This window comes from Cetorhinus maximus, chromosome 10 (assembly GCF_964194155.1).
Source record: "Cetorhinus maximus chromosome 10, sCetMax3.hap1.1, whole genome shotgun sequence".
Classification (NCBI taxonomy): domain Eukaryota; kingdom Metazoa; phylum Chordata; class Chondrichthyes; order Lamniformes; family Cetorhinidae; genus Cetorhinus; species Cetorhinus maximus.
The window spans coordinates 130,943,727-130,963,844 of NC_135888.1; the positions used below are offsets into that span (position 1 = coordinate 130,943,727).

Below are 20,118 nucleotides of genomic sequence, written 5' to 3' on the forward strand. Positions count from 1 at the left end.
TATCAGGAAATACTGAACAAGCTGAAGCTCTTTCCTCAAGAAAAGAGAAGTGCGAGGGCTGACCTGATTGTGGTCTGAGATTATGATGGAGTAGATGTAGTGAAGATCAAAACTAGAGGCCATAAATGTAAGGTGGTTACTAATAAATCCAGTAGGGAACTTGGGAGAAATTTCTTAACTCAGTGGAGTATTGTATTCCAATTTAGGAAGAATGTGAAGGCTTTGTAGCGGGTACAGCGGAGATTTGTTAGAATGGTTCCAGGAATGAGGGATTGCAGTTATGTGGATATACAGGAGAAGCTGGAGTTGTTTTCCTTAGAGCAGAGGAGGTTAAGAGGAGATTGATGTGTTTAAATTGAGAAAATTAAGAGGAATAATTTCAAATGGCTGAAGGGTCAATAACTAGATGGCACAGATTTAAGGTGATTGGCAAAAGAACCAGAGGTGACAGAAGGAAAAGCTTTTTTATGCCATGCATGGTTAGAATTTGGAATGCACTGCCTGATAGGGTGGTGGAAACATTCAGGAGTAGCTTTCAAAAGGGAGTTGGCAATATTTTCTCCTTAAGCATTTAGCTGGGATGTGGGAGAAAAGTGGGGGAGTGGGAGCAACTGGATTGTTCTGCAAAAGAGCTGGCACACACTCAAATAGTCCAAATGGCCTGCTGTGCTATATTATTCTACGATTCTATGGTTACAATGTGGAATTCGCTGTCTCAGGAAGTGATTGAGGCGAATGCCATGGATGCATTTAAGGGGAAACTAAATAAAACACATGAGGGAGAAAGGAATAGAAGGATATGCTGATAAGATAAAATGAGCAGAGGTGGGAGGCTTGTGTAAAGCATAAGCACTGACATGAATCAGTTGGCCTGAATGGCCTGTTCCTGTGCTGCAAATTCTGTGTAATTCTATATTCAATTTGGAATATTCATCTCTAGTTAAATCTGATTTTTTTTCACCCTGTTTCCCCACTCAGTCAGTGTTAAATGTTGACAGCTGTGGTCAGGAGTTTTACCACACTGCGCACTCAATGAATTTGTCATCCGTTGCTGCTTCACACCAGCTGTTTGAGAGGGAGGGTAGAGGAGGACTTGCAATCTATCTCAGCCTCGCTACAATGGAGAGCTACCCTCCGGAGAACAAAGCAGTCAGGGCCAAAAGCCACGGAAGTGTGTGCGGCTTGTTCATTCATTCATCCCACCAGGGAGTGCTCCGTGAAGCTGACTAAATTGATTGTAAACAAAGACCCAGATTAGCCAATACTGGATTGTTATTAAAAAGGCTATTATTAGTGCAGTGAACAGTATTCAGATGGAGTATAATTGCTTTGTTTGTATCTAATTTTTAACATAACATGCAGTTAGCAGTACATTGAAAGTGCGATTTTTATTTTTTCCCCCTTTTCCCATCACAAGCACCCACAGAATCATTAGTAATAGTTAACTGGAAAACAAAGGATTAATGCAGATATATATCACGCTAAATAATTATTTGAACTGGCCTATTTTTCTCAACACAATTGCACCTCTGTATGTGTCTTGGCAGCTTCAACACGGGTCTATTGATGTGGTCAGCAATTTGTTTCTTCTGAGTTGACCGCAGCAGATTTTTCTTGAACGCCCCCAATAACAACCGTTTGCTGAGCCGCATACAAATTGGAACAAGCTCAACAGTGGCTCCTCGTTTAAAAGCTGCAGTATTGCTTGCATCCTTGTTTGCCACCTTACTTTTGGGAGAGAGAAAGAGCTGGCAAGGATGTTGGTTTGGAGAGAGTCACTGAATGCATGCCACCTGTGTCTTTCTGATGTGAGTCCAGGTTTCAGAATAAAGTCTGATATTGGTGATGGCTACCTTATTGTTTGGAGTGTGAAATGTTCATTTCTAATGTTAGGCTTTTGTAATTTAGAACCTAACCTCTGGAATTCACTCTCTAAACCTCTCTGCCTTTCTACCTCTCTCCTGCTTTTTAAGGTGTATCTTAAAATCCTGTGGTACAGAAAATATTCACTAAATTGGTCCCTGGGATGAGGGGGTTGTCCAATGATGAGAGGCTGAGTAAATTAGGCCTATGTTCTCTGGAGTTTAGAAGAATGACAGCCGATCTCATTGAAACCTACAAAATTCTGAAGGGGCTTGTTAGCGCAGACGCTGAAAGATTGCTTCTGCTGGTCGGGGAATCTAACATACGGACGCACAGTCTCAGGATAAGGGGCCTATCATTTAGAGCTGAGATGAGGGGAAATTACTTCACTCAAAGGGTTGTGAATCTTTGGAATTCTCTACCCCAGAGGGTTGTGGATGCTCTAGCGATAAATACATTTAAAGCTGGGATAGACAGATTTTTGATCTCTCAGGGAATTAAGGAGCAGGCAGGAAAGTGGAGTTGAAGCCCAAGATCAGCCATGATTGTATTGAATGGTGGAGCAGGCTTGATGGGCCATGTGACCTACTCTTGCTCTGATTCCTTGAGTTCTTGTATTAATGGAAATTGCACTCAAGGAAATTGCCATGTAGTATCACCTGTGGTTGGAACCTGGGCACTATTATGATTATATTTCCAATCAGTGGGTATTTGTGAAGATTACACAGAAATGACTAATACTCCAGGGATGTACAGTAAATGCCTCGGAAAATAGGACTGTACAGGAATTGGAGAGACCATCGCATTCAAACTGGTCAGTTTATGTGATAGAGAGTGTTACTCTGTGTCTCATGCCCTCTTTCTTTCTTTCTTTCTTTCTTTTCTCTCTCTCTCTCTCTCTCATGTTCACTTGCTCTCTCTCTCCTCTCCGCTCTCTGCAAAGTATCTATCCAATTACATCTTAGCCTTGCTGATGCTGTTTCCTTGAACAGATTGTTGCTCACTCTGAGAGTTAAATCTACATTGCTTGTTCACCATCTGTCTTCTGAGCTTGAGTCCGTGACCCTGTGTAGTTTGAGATTGTGTCAAACACATTCTGAGTGAATTTATCCATAACACTCAGAAAGAGACTGGTGTTTACCCAGCTCTCCAATCATATACCTTCTAAATACCATGTGGCGCAGGTGCCAGCTGCACTATCTCAAAAATTGGCACTGCATAATTGCTACAACTTATATTTGCTAAATAATAATAGTAGATATTAACAGTATTTTGGTTTATTTTGTCTAGGAAAAATGTTCAAATCACTGGATCTAAGTCTGATTGTTGAGTTTATTTTGATGTTCTACAAGGACAAACCCATTGATTGGCTGCTGGATCACGTTCTGTGGGTTAAAGTCTGTAACCCAGAAAAAGACGCAGTAAGTGGAACATTGATGTAGTTTATAGAGCCAGATGTTTTCTCTTTCTCCTCTATGCAACCCTTTTGTTAGCTCTCCTCTGTTGAAGGGTTTATTTGGAATACGTTTTACCCTGATACCATAAACCCTCTGTTACACCAGCCTAATCACCACCTTAAAGATTCACTTCCTCCACCACCAACACACAGTGGCAGCAGTGTGTACCATCTACAAGAGGGGTGATGGGTGAGTGTGTGAGGGAGGGTGCCCAGGTGAGAGTGAGGGTGCCCAGGAGAGTGAGTAAGGATGCCTAGGTGAAACAGGCTCTTCAAGACGATGTTTTTCTGAGTCATTTTCTGCTCAGGCTCAGCTTTCCATTGCCTGTAGTCCACAACCGAGGTGGGCGCCCCTTCATTTGGCTCCACCCCCTCCACCTCCCATTAATCTTGTCCCAATTTTCCATTTCGATCAGCTTTTAGTAACACCAGCTGTGTAAAGTCAGGCAGCAGTGTAGATAGCTGGCCAGCTGCGTTAATGCCATTGCCTTTCATTAAGAAACCTGCGTCAGTGCGGAAATAAGCAGATTGACGGGGCTGGAAGAGAAGGCTACAGCAAAACCAGGATTGGCCGTGCAGGCATCTTGCACCAAATATGCACTAATATTGGGGATCCAGGCGGCCATGGTCTCAGCCACATCCCTCCCTATTTCCTGTGTCTTTGTGTACAGTTCACAGAATCTCAGAGTGCAGAAGAGGCCCTTCGGCCCATTGAGTCTGCACCAACACGTGAGAAACACCTGACCTACCTACCTAATCCCATTTACCAGCACTTGGCCCATAGCCTTGAATGTTATGATGTGCCAAGTGCTCATCCAGGTACTTTTTAAAGGATGTGAGGCAACTCGCCTGCACCACCCTCCCAGGCAGCGCATTCCAGACCGTCACCACCCTCTGGGTAAAAAAGTTTTTCCTCACATCCCCCCTAAAACTCCTGCCCCACACCTTGAACTTATGTACCCTTGTGACTGACCCTTCAACTAAGAGAAACAGCTACTCCCTATTCACCCTGTCCTTGCCCCTCATAATCTTGTACACCTCGATCAGGTCGCCCCTCAGTCTTCTCTGCTCCAACGAAAACAACCCAAGTCTATCCAACCCCTCTTCATAACTTAAATGTTTCATCCCAGGCAACATCCTGGTGAATCTGCTCTGCACCCCCTCCTATAATGTGGCGACCAGAACTGCATACAGTATATCAACATCTGAATATTCTCCAGATATTGTCAGTGATGTCACTTATGTAATTTCATTTTGCACAAAAAAAATCAGTAATGTAACAATGAACATGCATGCAGCTTAATGGATTTTCATTTTGAAAATGGGCCATTTCAACCCATGAAATACTTGGAATATTGAGAGAGAGAAGAGAGAGAGTGTGTGTATCGTGTGTGTGTCTGGGTCACTGTCAGTCTCAGGATTCTCATTCACCCTCACCCCCCCACACACCAACACCATACTCTTACCTGCTCTCACAGTGGGTAGGGGTGAGTGAGTGATCACCCTGAGTCTGGGTGTGAGCTGGACACACACACATACTTGCCCTCTCACAATCTAATGGTCATTTTTATTAACTACTCTTTTTAATTACCAATTTGTTGCTTTGACATTGTTTTATTTTTGCTCAGCAAGCTGTGTCTTTTGTTGATAGCTCATTTTCTTTTTGAAATTCATTTTAATGTTATGCCAAACCTCATCTTTCTGAACTTTGCTCATTGGCCCCTTGAGTGAGGGGAAAAAAATGGAAATGTGGCCCTCCACGCAAAAAGGTTGGACAAGCCTATTCAATGGCATCATTTTCAGAAGAGCAGGAAGTTCTCCCAGAATCCTGGCACAAGTCAGGAGTGTGATGGAATACTCTCCACTCGCTTGGATGGGTGCAACTCCAGCAACACTCAAAGCTCAACACATTCCAGGACAAAGTGGTCTATTTGATCGGCATCCCATCCACCATCTTAAACATCCTCTCACTCCACCAACAACACAATGTGGCTGCAGCATTTATTATCCATAGGATGCACTGCAGCAACTCGCTAAGGCTCCGACAGCATCTCACAAAGCCATGACCTCCATCAGCTAGAAGGTCAAAGACAACAGACACATGGACTCTCAGTCACCTCCAAGATCCCCTCTGAGTCACACACACCTCCCTACTTGGACATATATCATTCCATTCCTTCAGTGTCACTGAGTCAAAATCCCAGAATTTCCTACCTACTGTGAGTCTACCTTGACCACATGGACTTCATCGATGCAAGAAAGTGGTCCATCTCCACCTTCTCAAGGGCAACCAAGGGTGGGGAATAAATGCTGGCCTTGCCAGTGACACCTACATCCTGAGAATGAATCATCAATCTAACTTAAAATACTGAGATTTATCTTATAAATGCCAATTGTTGGTTGGTGTTGATGCAGCTACTCTGATCTGGGCCACATTTAGAATACTATAATAGGCATCTGTATATTGAGCCTAGCTGTTCTTTACCGCAACTCCAATGCCCAATTTGATCCATCTCTTGATGGTCCTTAACCAACAAAAATCTATCCATCCCAGTCCTGAAAATTTCAGTTCACTCCCTGTATCAACAGCCTTTTGATGGTGCAAATTCCAGATTTGCAATGCTCTTTTGTGTGTGGAAAAAGTGCTTCCAGATTTCATCCTTAAATGACCCAGCGCTAAGTGTGGGCTCTAACAGGTGGAGTGAGAAATCATCCAGAGTTCCTGCTCCCGTCCACTTCCCACTGATTGCTGGAAATCCTCAATGTGGGGATATTGGGTGAGGGCAGCATTGGTTTTGGCTGAGGCACTTTATCACTCATCAATCCCTCTTTCACATGCTCCAGGCCCAGCCCAAGGAGTTGATTAGGCTATGGACTCTGATCTAGGTTTGTGTGAAAACAATTGGTGTTTGAATGGGTTACTATGCAAACAATCACAGACCGATGAAGACTCCATGGTCCATTCAACCTGTCCCACACAGTTGCAATACCTTGTGCATCACAATATATACACTCTGCACCCCACCCAAACATCATGTGCTCCCCTGGGAGAGGTGAAAAAACATTTAAAAACCCAAGCCGTTTTTGAGGGTGGGCAAATCTGGGAAATTACAGCAGTCCATCTAGGTGATCAACATAGTCCAGGAGATCACTATGGCCCTAAATTACCTGAAGTACCTACCCTTTTGTAAAAGGCAATGTCTGTCCCAGCCAGAATCCATTCCAGCTCTCGCTTGGAGCTCGAGTTGGTGTCTGTTCCTCAAAATGGCAACCTGTTCCTCGAAATGGCAACTTGTTCCAGAGGTACATTATTCCCCAGGAAAAGAACTACCTCCTAACTTTTAACTTGGATCTGGCCTTGCATAATTTAAAATTGTGACCCTTGGTCGTCCCTAACCTATTTAATTGGAGGGAGTTTGCACCCAAGGAGCTATATTCCATAATAAAGGAGCAAGGATACAAAAATCTTATGTCATCTGACAGCAGCAACATAAAAATTAATTCAAGGAACTTGCTGAGAGCTGATAGGTGGTTTTTAATACATTACTATCCATGATGTCAGGGATGTTTGTGAATCACGCCAGCAGCAGACTTCCTAAAGTAATTTGCATTCAGATTGTAGCTGCACTGTTTTAAAACCTCGCACATCGTGACTAACTCAGCAGTAGGTAATTAATGGTAATCTGAGTGTTCTTATTGCAGGAGGTGAGCACAGGCACTCTTATTTATTTGACTTTCCTCGATTTCCAATTCCTCATTTGCACATGTTGGGTAAGCATCCTCAATTAGATATGGGCTAATGAAGAGCCTTGTGTCTCAAAACACTTCATGTGCAGTGAACATTGAAGTGGAGTGATCGCAGTTTTAGATAGACATACACAAAGACCATTTTGCGTACAACATGATTGGGTGATGAGGGTTTATTTTATATGCCATAAGTTATGAATGCACTGCCTGATAGAGCAGCAGAAGCAGATTCAATACCAGGTTTCAAAATTGGATACATTTGCAGAGCTATGGCAAAGAGGAAGGGGAGTGGGACTAATTGAATAGCTCTTTCAAAGTGCTGGCACAGGAACAGTGAGCTGAATAGTGTTCTCTATGCTGTATCATTCTATGATCCTATAACAGGATGCCACTACCAGAAACAAGATTGCGGTCATCTGTCTTTGGACATGTTGGTTGAGGGGATAATATTGGCCAGCAAACTGTACGGCACCAAATCGTTAATAAAGAGAAAACTTAAGGACTTCAACTTCAACCAATTATAAAGAGAAAACAATTTTGTAAATACTGTGCCTTTGAAACTTTTTGCAAAAATCAACAAAAAAAAAAGGCCACAACACTGGGAGAGCTCCCTGCTCTTCAACAGGGCCATGGGATCTATCTGAATCACTAGACTGGGCGATGTCATTGATCTGGGAGATCAATGGAGATGGTGGAGGGAGATAGAGGGGGATGGGGCTTAGTTCACATGGACAGAGAGGTTGAGAATGGCTACTTATGAGGGGAGGTGACGGTGGTTGCTTTTAAAAGGAGAAAATTGGTCCGTGGGGAGAGAGAAACCTCAGAATCTGACCCTTGTCCCTTTTGGATATTTCACCATCCATTGATTATCCCACGGTCTTGTTGATGGATGGTAGTAATAGTATTATTTTAAGGCTCTAGGAAGAGAGGATGAGGCAAAGTCAGGAACAATAATTAGACATGCAAGCTGTAGAGAGTGCAGTGGATGAAGTTACAGATAAGTAGCTCTAAGGCTTATGAGATAGATAAACAGTTGCTAATAAGGCCATTAAGGCATTAGCAGGATTTGTTGGGAACTGAGCCAGCAGTAGGAAACTTTATCTATCTTGTGTAAGTACCTTTTATTCTTTTGCCTTATTGCAAAATCTCAATTTCAGGATTAGAACACAGAAGAAATAGGAGCAGCAGTAGACCACATGGCCCATTGAGCCAGTTCCACCACTTGATACGGTCATGGCTGATCTTGGGCTTCAACTCCACTTTCCTGCCCGCTCTCCATACCCCTTGATCCCCCGAGAGACAAAAATCTGTCTATCCCAGCTTTAAATGTATCTAATGAGGGACCATCTACAACCCTCTGGGGTAGAGACTTCCAAAGATTCACAACACTTTGAGTGAAGTAATTTCTTCTTATTTCAGTCCTAAATTATCTGCCCCTTATCCTGAGAGTGTGTTTTAGATTCCCCAACTAGCAAAAATGATCTCTCTGTCCACTCTATAAAGCCCCTTCAAAATCTTGTATGTTTCAATGAGATCACCTCTCATTCTTTAAAACTCCAGAGAACATAAGCCCAATCTATTGCAAGGGGAATTGAATACAAAAGTAGGGAGGTTATGCTCCGGTTATGCTTCAGTTGTATAGGGCACTAGCGAGGCCACATTTGTAGTACTGTGTACAGTATTGGTCACCTTATGATGTAAGGAAGGATGTAAATGCATTGGAAGTAGTTCAGAGAAGGTTTACCAGGCTAATACCTGGAATGGATTGGTTGTATTATGAGAAAAGGTTAGACAGATTAGGCTTGTATGCGCTGGAGTTTAGAAGAGTAAGATTGATTGAAACATATATGATACTGAGTGGTCTTGACAGGGTGGAAAGATGTGGAGAGGATATTTCCTCTTGTGGGAGCATCTAGGACTAGGGGGTCACTGTTTAAAAATAAGGGGTTGCCCATTTAAAACAGATTAGGCAAAATGTTTTTCATTCAGAGGGTTGTGAGTCTTTGGAACTCTCTTCCTGAAAAGATGGTGGAAGCAGAGCCTTTGAATATTTTTAAGGCAGAGGTGGAGAGATTCTTGGTAAGCAAGTAGGAAATCCTGCTAATGCCTTAATGCCCTTATAGGTTATTGGGGGTAGGTGGGATGCAGATTTTGGGTTACTATCAGATCAGCCATGATCCTATTAAATAACGGAGCAGGCTTGAGGGGCTGAATGGCCTACTCCTGCTCCTTGCTCGTATGTTTGTAATTTCATAATTTATTCAGCCTCTTATCATAGGACAACCCCCTCATCCCAGGGACCAATTTGATGACCTTCACTGTACCCCCCCCCCCCCCCCCCCCCCCCCCCCATGCAAGTACATCCTTAAATGTGGAGACCAAAACTGCACACAGTATTCCAGATGTGGTCTCACCAAAATCCTGAACAACTGTAGCAAGACTTCTTTATTCCTGTACTCCAGTCCCCTTGCAATAAAAGTCAACATGCCATTTGCTTTCCTAACTGCTTGCTGCACCTGAATGCTAACTTTGTGTTCCTTGTATGAGCACGCCCAAGTCTCTTTGAACATCAACAGATCACAAGTTTCTCACCTTTTAAAAAATGTCCTGCTTTTCTATTCTTACGGCTAAAGTGAATAATTTCACAGCTCCCTACATTATACTCCATCTTCCATCTTGTTGCACACTCACTTAACCTGTCTATATCTCTTTGCAGCCTCTCCATGTCCTCCCCACAGTTTATCTTTTCACCTAGCTTTGCATCATCAGCAAGTGAGAAACATTACTCTCTCTCTCTCTCTTCACCTTTGTCATTAATATAAATTGTAAATAGCTGAGGCCCCAGCGCTGATCCTTGCGGCACTCTACTATTTACTACCTGTTGGCTTGAAAATGCTCTGTTTATGCCCACTCTCTGCTTCCTGTCTGTTAATCAATCCTCTATCCATGCTAATATATTACCCCCAACTCCATGAACCCCTAGATAAAGGCAAAATACTGCGGATGCTGGAAATCTGAAACAAAAACAAAAAATGCTGGAAAAGCTCAGCAGGTCTGACAGCACCTGTGGGGAAAAAGAGGGCGTTAACGTTTCGAGTCCATATGACTCAAAAGAAGAGCGTTCTGAAGAGGAGTCAAACGTTAACTCCGTCTTTCTCTCCACAGATGCTGTCAGACCTGCTGAGCTTTTCCAGCATTCTTTGTTGCTTTTCCAGCATTCTGTGTTTGAAAGTGACGATGGTTGATGAGAAGAAACCAGCTCCCAAGAAGGGAGCCAAGAAAGCCTTAAAGAAACCGGTAGCAAAGGGCGGCAAGAAGCGGCGAAAGTCGAGGAAGGAGAGTTACGCCATCTACATCTACAAAGTGATGAAGCAGGTTCACCCCGACACCGGCATCTCCTCCAAGGCCATGAGCATCATGAACTCGTTCGTGAGCGATATTTTCGAGCGCATCGCGGGTGAGGCTTCCCGCCTGGCCCATTACAACAAGCGCAGCACCATCAGCTCCCGGGAGATCCAGACCGCCGTGCGCCTGCTGCTGCCCGGGGAACTGGCCAAGCACGCCGTGTCGGAAGGGACAAAGGCGGTGACCAAGTACACCAGCTCCAAGTAAAACCCCCGAAATGACTGAAAAACACATTCTTTGTGTTTTGGTCCATGACCCCTTATCTTGCCTATTAACCTTTTGTGTGGCACCTTAATGAATGCCTTTTGGAAATCCAGGTATACGAGATCTACTGGTTCCCCTATCCACCTTACCAGTTACATCCTCAAAAAGCTCTAACAAATTTGTCAAACCGGATTTCTCTTTGGCAAAACCATGTTGATTGTTCCAATTATACAATGCTTTTCTAAGCGCACTGTTAAGACTTCCTTATTAATATTTTCCAGCATTTTCCCAATGACTGATGTTAGCCTAACTGGCCTCTAGTTCACTTACTACTGCAACAAGAGCAATAACTTGCATTTAGTTAGCACCTTTGATGTAGTAATATATCCCAAGATGCTTCACGGTTGCATTATCAAACAAAAGCTAGGTCACAGTCGTGGGTTTTATGGCGCACCTTAAAGGTAGAGAGATTTAGGGAGGGAATTCCAGAGCTTTAGGACTGTGGCAGCTGAAGACACAGAAGGAGCAATTAAAATCAAGAAGCATAGGAGACTAGAATTGGAGGAGCACAGAGATTTTGGAGGGTTGTTGGCTTGGAGGAGGCATGCAGCCATGGAGGAATTTGGAATAAGAATGAGAATTTTTAAATAGTGGTGTTGCTGGGCCAGAAGCCAGCAAGGACAGGGGTGGCGTGTGAAAGGGACTTGGTACGATTTAGGATGTGGAGCAGCAACATTGTGGATAAGTTACTACCTGTTTGCGCTGTGGTGACTGGACTCTGCTTTGATTAGCTTGGATTGTTTCTCTGCATTTAAAGTTCTGAAGCAGGCAGCAATAACCCAACTGCAGGCTCGTGAACCTGTATTTCCGGTAAAGCTGGCTCCTTTGCCAGTGCAGCTGTTGGGGAGAGAGCTGCAACTGCACAAGTACCACTAGAGAGATCTGCAGATCTGCTGTTGGCTGCTTGTCCCCACTGTAACAACTCCTTGTGTCTGCACTGTGCACTGCATTTATACGCAGATATGGATGCTTATGTTTCCCTGGCTGCAATTATTTTTGAATTAATGTGTAGATAAGGAAAGAAGGCAGTAAGGTCAGGTGCACCAACCTGAGACTATTTTAAAGGAGAAGAAATACTTGCATTTCTATAGCGCCTTTCATGATCTTAGGGCATCCTAAAGCACTTTACGCCAGTGAAGTACTTTTTGCTGTAATATAGGGAAACACGATGGGAAATGTGTACCCAGCAACATCCCACAAAGAGTAATGAAGCAGCAAGCAGAACTTCCCTGCTCTTCTTGAAAATAGTGCCATGGGATCTCTAATGTCCACCTTCAAAGGTTTAACATCAGTGCAGCACTCCCTCAGCAATGAAGTGCCAATCTGGATTATGTCAAGGTTTTGACATGGGACTTGAACCCACAACTTTCTGACGCTAAAAGGAGGGAATCCTACCCACTGAGCCACAGTTGACATTACGAAGGAACTCTGTTTGCGGGTGGCTTATTTCTACGTCGGGGAAAAGAAGAAAAATAATGGGTGGAGGGGCGTCCATTGTTTCTTTCTCTTTGTGTGTATCTGAGCAGATTGATCAAAGCATTTTCTGTACGTTGAATTGAAGCTGCCTTCCTTGGTGTATGTGGGCTGTACAGAGCTGAGTTTGTGCTGTAGAGCCAATTGTATTCTCTCTGATCTCGTTTCAGTTTGAGTCTCATCCACCTGATACTGTTCATCAGCATTTACTGAGACATTCAATCGCATTAGTGCTGGCTGGAAACCATGTACATTTATCTGAACTGAAGAAACAGATTGGAGATGGGGGATGGGAAACACAGAGCCATTTTTTAAATACTATTTGAAACCACGAGTTCATAAAAGGCTTGGGATTACACTGCTTAGTGCTGGAAATAATGAGTGGAACACTTAGATTCAGTTTCACTGCTAGCTCGGTTAGTAAATGTTACTGCCTGGGGCAGGATAACATGTACTCGTGATTTCCTCCCTCCCACCCGCACTCCCACACAATCAAACAGCCTACCAAAACGCTGTCTAACCTCGTGCATGGAGAATGGTAGCAGGGGCAGCTGATACCCGAGGTCGGTTGTGGGGGCGGGGGTACCTGAGGGAGAATTTATTAATTATAGGTACATTTAGTACCTGTCACGCTGGTGTACGGTGTGTGTGCACAGTTTGTGAAAACAGCTAGAACTGATGCAGACCATCCTGTTCATCCATACTCAGCACGCATCTGAAACCGCAATATTGTTGGGTAGACCTCAATTTTTGTGTGTTTTTTCAAGCTTTACCATGTTGCATACTGTATTACTAAACTGATGTCTGCCATGGCTCAGTGACACTTTCACCTCTGAGACAGAGGTGGTGCGTTCAGTTCCTACTCTAGTGACTTCATGATCATGTTCACCTGATCCATGCAGACATTCTCAGTAAGGTACTGAGGGATTGCTGCACTATCAGAGGTGCTGTCTCCCTCAGGTGAGACATTAAACCGAGTCCCCTTCTGCCATCTCAGGTGGTTGTAAATAATTCCATGGCATTATCGCAAATAAAAGCAAATGAGCTCTCCCTACTGTCATGGGCTAATAGTTCTCCCTCAGCCAACATCATCAACGAAAACAGATTAACTGGACATTATCAGAATATGGTTTGTGGGATGTTGTGCACAAATTGGCTGTCGCATGTCCTACATTACAATCATGTCTGCTCGTTAGAAGTGGCTGTAAAGCTTGGGGAGTTGCTGAGGTCATGAAGATGCGATATAAGCACAAGTTGTTTCTTTCTGTTAATACAGTGACTTACCCTATCTGTCCCATGGGAGTTCTGTCAGAATGTATAGCGGTGATTTCCACAAACCTCATCCCCCAATCCACCGCTGTTTTACACAATTGGTGCTCTTCTGTCTGAATAGAACCTTATCCTTTGCATATTATGATGAGTCGTCCACGCCCCATTTAAATTTTACAGTCCACCTTCTGTGTATCAGTACCTGGGTTGTGGGCTGCAAAACCAACCTTCCCATCGGAATTTTTTTTTATAGAGAGTGAGATTTTCATGTGAATTTTCAAAAATGATTCAAACACCTGCTAAACTCACCTGTATAATAAATAGATTCTCGACAAGGTGCTCTCCCTTACCTAAAAAGGTGAAACCCCCCACCACCACCACCCCTCCCCCCCACCGCCACCCGAGTTTCAGCAGCACCGGCCACCACCCCCCCCACACCACCACCACCCGAGTTTCAGCAGCACCGGCCACCATTTCTCCTGTGTGAACCTTAGGTGGTGAGTAGCAGGCTTGTCTGACCATGTTGCGGGAAGGAGGAAATCATAGGCGAATGTTACCCTGCCTCAAACAATGCATTTACTAACTGAGCCTGTGGAACTCGAGCCATATGCTGTAGTCATTATTTGAAACAAAGTGTAATCGCAATCCCCTCCGCTGCAGGATTATGCGGAAAGAGCAGGGGATAAATGGGACTAAACGGTAGCTCTTTAAAGAGTTGGCACATTTATTGTTTCATTTATTAGCCTGTATCTTTCTAGACATCAATTAATTTTATCCCAGGTTGTTATCCTTAAATGTTTACCCTGCACCAATATTAGGCTGATTTGGCCTGTCGTTGTGGGTTTAGCTCTCAACCTTTTTTTAAACAGGGGTATAACATTTGCAGTCCTCCTGTCATTTGACACCATTCCCATATCCAAGGAGGATTGGAAAAATCTACATTCCATCTATACACCTGTGGTATTTGACTCTGTTTTAACTTGATTGCAAAAATCTTGTGGCTCAGTGATTGCCTTGGTCATCCAACAAATTTCTTGGGTGCAACCATAACCGGGCTTATTTCTTTCTCTTTCTCCCTTTTCTAGAAGCACTGTGACCGACAGAAGGCAAACCTCAGAATCCGTTTTAAGCCTTCCCTCTTCCAGCATGTAGGAACGCACTCATCTCTGGCCGGAAAGATCCAGAAATTAAAAGTAAGTTGAGCAGCCAGGAACTCAACTTCCAAGTTACGAGTCCTGCAGTAAAATGTCTGATGTTAGAGAAGGCCTGAAATAAAACGCAGGAACAGGAGGAGGTCATTCAGCCCCTCGAGCCTATTCTGTCATTAAGTTAAACCATGATAGATGTGTATATTAACTCCCAGTTTACCCTCCTTGATTCTATAACCCTACCATCGAGTTATGTCAAATTTATAGCACAGAAACAGGCCATTCGGTCCAACACATCCATGCTGCACACAGGTTTCTTCCCACCTCTTCAGCCTTATCCTCTAGAGAAGAGAGTCCAGCCTGTTCAATCTTCCCTGATAGCTATAACCTCATCGTTCATCATGTCCTGCTGGTCAATGAAGAGTTAGCCAACCTAATATCACCTTCCTACACTAGGTCCATAGCCCTGCAGGTCACGTAGACTCAAGTAGATTCTTAGCACAGTTGGCAAAGCACTTTTAATATCACAATACGATGATGATGGTGAGGGACAGAGGCTGGCTGCCGAGGCAGGAAGATAGCTCAAACAATTATAGGCATGAGCAACAAGGCAACTTCGATGGACTGAATGTCTTTACATGTGAGAAGCAACCATTCATTTTGCTGGCAGGTCAGGGGATTTTATGCTGGTCCTATGAACACTAATCAAAATTTACGGTCGATTTGTCTAGGGAAGAGTGTGTAGATAGCCTGGATCATGTTGAGATCAAAAAAGAGGTGTTAGGCGTCTTGAAGAATATTAAGTTGGATAAGTTCCCTGGGCCAGATGGGATCTACCCCAGAGTACCGAGGGAGGCAAGAGAGGAGATTGCTGGGGCCTTGACAGAAATCTTTGCATCCTCACTGGCTACGGGTGAGGTCCCAGAGGACTGGAGAATGGCCAATGTTGTTCCATTGTTTAAGAAGGGTAGCAGGGATAATCCAGGAAATTACAGGCCGGTGAGCCTTACGTCAATGGTAGGGAAATTATTGGAGAAGATTCTTCGTGGCAGGATTTACTACCGTTTGGAAGCAAATGGGCGTATTAGTGAGAGGCAGCATGGTTTTGTGAAGGGGAGGTCGTGTCTCACTAACTTGATCGAGTTTTTCGAGGAAGTGACAAAGATGATCGACGATGGAAGGGCAGTGGATGTTATATACATGGATTTCAGTAAGGCTTTTGACAAGGTCCCTCATAGCAGACTGGTACAGAAGGTAAAGTCGCACGGGATCAGAGGTGAGCTGGCAAGATGGATACAGAATTGGCTAGGTCATAGAAGACAGAGGGTAGCAGTGGAAGGGTGCTTTTCTGAATGGAGAGCTGTGACTAGTGGTGTTCCGCAGGGATCAGTGCTGGGACCTTTGCTGTTTGTAGTATACATAAATGATTTCGGGGAAAATGTAACTGGGCTAATTAGTAAGTTTGCAGACGACACTAAGGTTGGAGGAGTTGCAGATAGTGAAGAGGATTGTCAAAGGATACAACAGGATATAGATCGGTTGGAGACTTGGGCGGCGAAATGGCAGATGGAGTTTAATCCGGACAAATGCGAGGTGATGCATTTTGGAAGGTCTAATATAGGCAGGAATTATACAGTAAATGGCAGAACACTAAGTGCATTGACGGGCAGAGGGATCTGGGTGTACAGGTCCACAGGTCACTGAAAGTGGCAACGCAGTTGGATAAGATAGTCAGGAAGGCATATGACATGCTTGCCTTCATTGGCAGGGGTATTGAGTATAAAAGCTGGGAAGTCATGCTGCAGCTGTATAGAACCTTGGTTAGGCCACACTTGGAATATTGCGTGCAATTCTGGTCGCCTCATTACCAGAAGGATATAGAGGCGTTGGAGAGGGTTCAGAGGAGGTTTACCAGGATACTGCCTGGTCTGGAGGTTATTAGCTATGAGGAGAGGTTGGAGAAACTCGGATTGTTCTCACTAAAGCGAGGGAGATTGAGGAGCGACTTGATAGAAGTTTACAAAATTATGAGTGGCATGGACAGAGTAGATAGTCAGAAGCTTTTTCCCAGGGTGGAAGAGGGGACATAGATTTAAGGTGAGAGGAGAAAACTATAGAGGAGATGTGCGGGGCAAGTTTTTTACGTAGAGGGTAGTGAGTGTCTGGAATTCACTGCCAGAGGAGGTGGTGGAAGCAGGTACGATAGTGGTGTTCAAGAGGCAGCTTGACAAATACATGAATAGGATGAGAATAGAGGGATACGGACCCCGGAAGTGCAAAATGTTTTAGTTGACGGGCAGTATGATCGGCGCAGGCTTGGAGGGCCGAAGGGCCTGTTCCTGTGCTGTACTTTTCTTTGTTCTTTGTTACAGAAGAACATGAATTATGGGCTGCATCTGTACAGCTACTTGCTGTGGCTGGGATTTTCCAGTCCCGCCCATAGCGGAAATCGTCATGGGCGCAACAGAAAATTTGACTTTGGGTGGGTGTTTCCGTGGGACCGGAAAATCCCAGCCAGTGCCACTGAGATTGGGTTAATTTTGGCTCTTAGTAGTTCAACAGCACCACCTGTGGCCACCTGGTAGCACTGCAGCTTCTTGTGAAATATGAGAACATGCACAGGACAACGTGGGAACAGACTATTCAGCCCAGTAGTGCATGCTATTGTTTATTCTCCATTTCAGCCTCATCCCATCCTTCCTCATCTAAGTCTATCAGCATAATCCTCTATTCTCTTCTCTCTCATACTCTTGTCTAGCCTCCCATTAAATGCAGCTATATTATCCACTTTAACTACTCTTTGTGGTAGTGAGTTCCACACTTTCACCACTTGGTAAAGGAGTTCTATCTGAATTCCCTGCTGAATTTTTTGGTGATCTTATATTGATGTCCTCTAGTTTTACTTTTCCACACAAGTGGAAACATTCTCTCTCTGTCCACTGTATCAGAACCTTTCATAATTTTAAAACCTCTATTAGGTCATCCCTCAGTGTTCTCTTTTCAAGAGAAAAGAGACCTTGTTCATTCTTTCCCAATAAATATAACCTTGCAGTTCAGGTATCACTCTTGTCAATCTTTTTTGTTCCTTCTCCAGTGCCTCTTGTATCCTTTTTATAATACGGCAATCCGAACTGCACTCATTATGTCAAATATGGATAACCAAGGTTTGACACAGATGCAGTATAGCTTCTCTGCTTTTGAGAAATAAGCCCAGTGTTAGGTCTGCTTTTTATTAAGTGGCCTTATTAACCTGCATCATCACTATTTGTGTGTTTGTGCTCCTAGATCCCTTTGCCCATTTAGATTCTTATTTTCTGAGTAATATCCTTATCTTTCTAAATAAAATGTAATACCTCATACACAGCAACATGGTCGGTTAGGAGACAACCACATTGCTGTGGGTCTGGAGTCACATGTAGGCCAGACCAAGTAAAGACGGTTGATTTCCTTCCCTCAAGGACATTAGTGAACCAGATGGGTTTTTACAACAATTGATGGTAGCTGTCATGGTCACCACTACTGAGATTAGCTTTATATTCCAGATTTTTATTAATTGAATTAATAAATTATTAAATGTGGTGGGATTTGAACCCATGTCCCCAGAGCATTACCCTGGGCCTCTGGATTACTAGTCTACTGACATAACCATATGCCACCATCCCGCCCTAAATAAGCATGTTACCCATCAGAAAGACTCTGGCACAACCACCAGCAGTTTTCAAATGATTCCTAGGATTGTATTTCCAGAGGTCTTGTCTTTCAGATGAGGTGTTAAACCATTTCAAGAGCGTTCTCTCTGATCTCCTGAGCCAATATTTATCCCTCAACCCACATCACTAACAGATTTATCTGATTACTTATGACTCCGCACCGGAGTTCAACACAAATGTGATTGCACATGTGACCCATTGCAGAATAGCTCTTTGAGTTTGGTCAATAGCATTTGATAGCTGGTAAAGGATTCAGAAAAAAAGAACTCTCATTTACACAGCTCCTTTCACAACCTCAGAAAATCCCAAAGTACTTTACAACCAGTGATGAGAATTTGAATTGTAGTCACGATGTAGGAAACATGGCAGCCAATTTGTGCGCAGCGAGGTCCCACAAACATCGGTGTCATAAGTAATCAGATAAATCTGTTAGTGATGTGGGTTGAGGGATAAATATTGGCTCAGGAGATCAGAGAGAACGCTCTTGAAATGGTTTAACACCTCATCTGAAAGACAAGACCTCTGTAAGTGCAGTGTTTTCACAGTGCTGATCTGTCAATGTCAGCCTCGATTATGCGTTCAAGCTCTGGAGTGGGACTTGAACCCACTCCTTTCTGAAAGAGAAGGGAGAGCGCTGTCTACTGAGCCATGGTTGATGCATGTGGCTCAAACAGTAGGAGAAATTGTAATTATAATAACAAATGGTGCACACGTTGTACTTCAAACTCTGGATGGCTGACAAATTGAAGATCCCACTTTTCAGATAAACCTGTTTATCCTTGATTCTTAAAATGGTAAAGCTAGATAAACTGCCTCACAGAATAATCTAACAGCACAGAAGGAGGCCATTCAAACCCATTGTACATGTTCTGGCTCTTTGAAAGAGCTACGCATTAAGTCCCACTCTCTGCTTCAAGGAACGCTTCAAGGAAATATCTGCTTGACATAAATCTTTGATTTTAAAAAAAGCAGTGCCAAACTAAATCACTTTTTCATTTGATAAGGTATTGGCACAAAATCGTGAATTCACAGCCATTTGGTTTTATAAAGAGTCCAAGAGCGTGAATCAAATATTTTATAATAAATTGAAACCAGACAAAATATTATGTAGGTTAGATACTGTTTTTTGGACAGCTCCACTACCAGAGACTGCTGTTTCCCCATAGCCCTGCAGATATTTTCCCTCTGCAATATAAATTAATTTTATCTAAGAAAAAGACAAGCTTTCAGCCTTGTTCCAAAAAAACCTTATTTTTTAAATTATGTGGTCATATTTGCTTTAAAATAAGTTTAGCAAAATTGAGTTTTACAAATATACCATTGCTGGAAAGAGGGAAACGTTTTCGAAGCTTTTCGTCTTGCACTCATCAGGACAAACACAAGAATGCCAAATTTCAAAGGGAGCAATAATTTATACTGCCTTGCACACAAACGAGTAATCTGGTTTATGAATTTCAGTACCAGTGCAATAACAGTAGGCTGTACATCTGAACGACTGACGGATTGTATCACACAGCACATCCCTTTGGCTGTTCCTAATAGACAGAGTATTGACCGTACTCAACAACCCATGCTTGCAAAACTCAGAACATAATGTCTAATGTAGTTGTGATTCCACAATTAGGCAGCATTTGCTGAACGATCCTGAATGTGCTAAGAATTGCACCAACAATCAATTTAAGATTATCAATTGGGCTCGCAATGTAGCTCACTAGCTCCTGCTAGAAGCTACATACATTTATATACAGTGACCTGTCCTGTGCAGGCAAAAGGAATATATCCA

The 20,118-nt window shown here is 43.4% G+C and overlaps 1 protein-coding gene across 1 annotated transcript in view; it reads left to right on the forward strand.

The window, feature by feature from the left end:
• The window catches only part of mgat4b (alpha-1,3-mannosyl-glycoprotein 4-beta-N-acetylglucosaminyltransferase B), a 191,907-nt gene that overhangs the window by 156,716 nt on the left and 15,073 nt on the right, over positions 1–20,118 (forward strand). The window contains exons 9-10 of the mRNA XM_078549762.1: positions 3,154–3,284; positions 14,563–14,670. Of these exons, the coding sequence (XP_078405888.1) occupies positions 3,154–3,284; positions 14,563–14,670 (239 nt within the window). The remainder of the gene's footprint in view (positions 1–3,153; positions 3,285–14,562; positions 14,671–20,118) is intronic.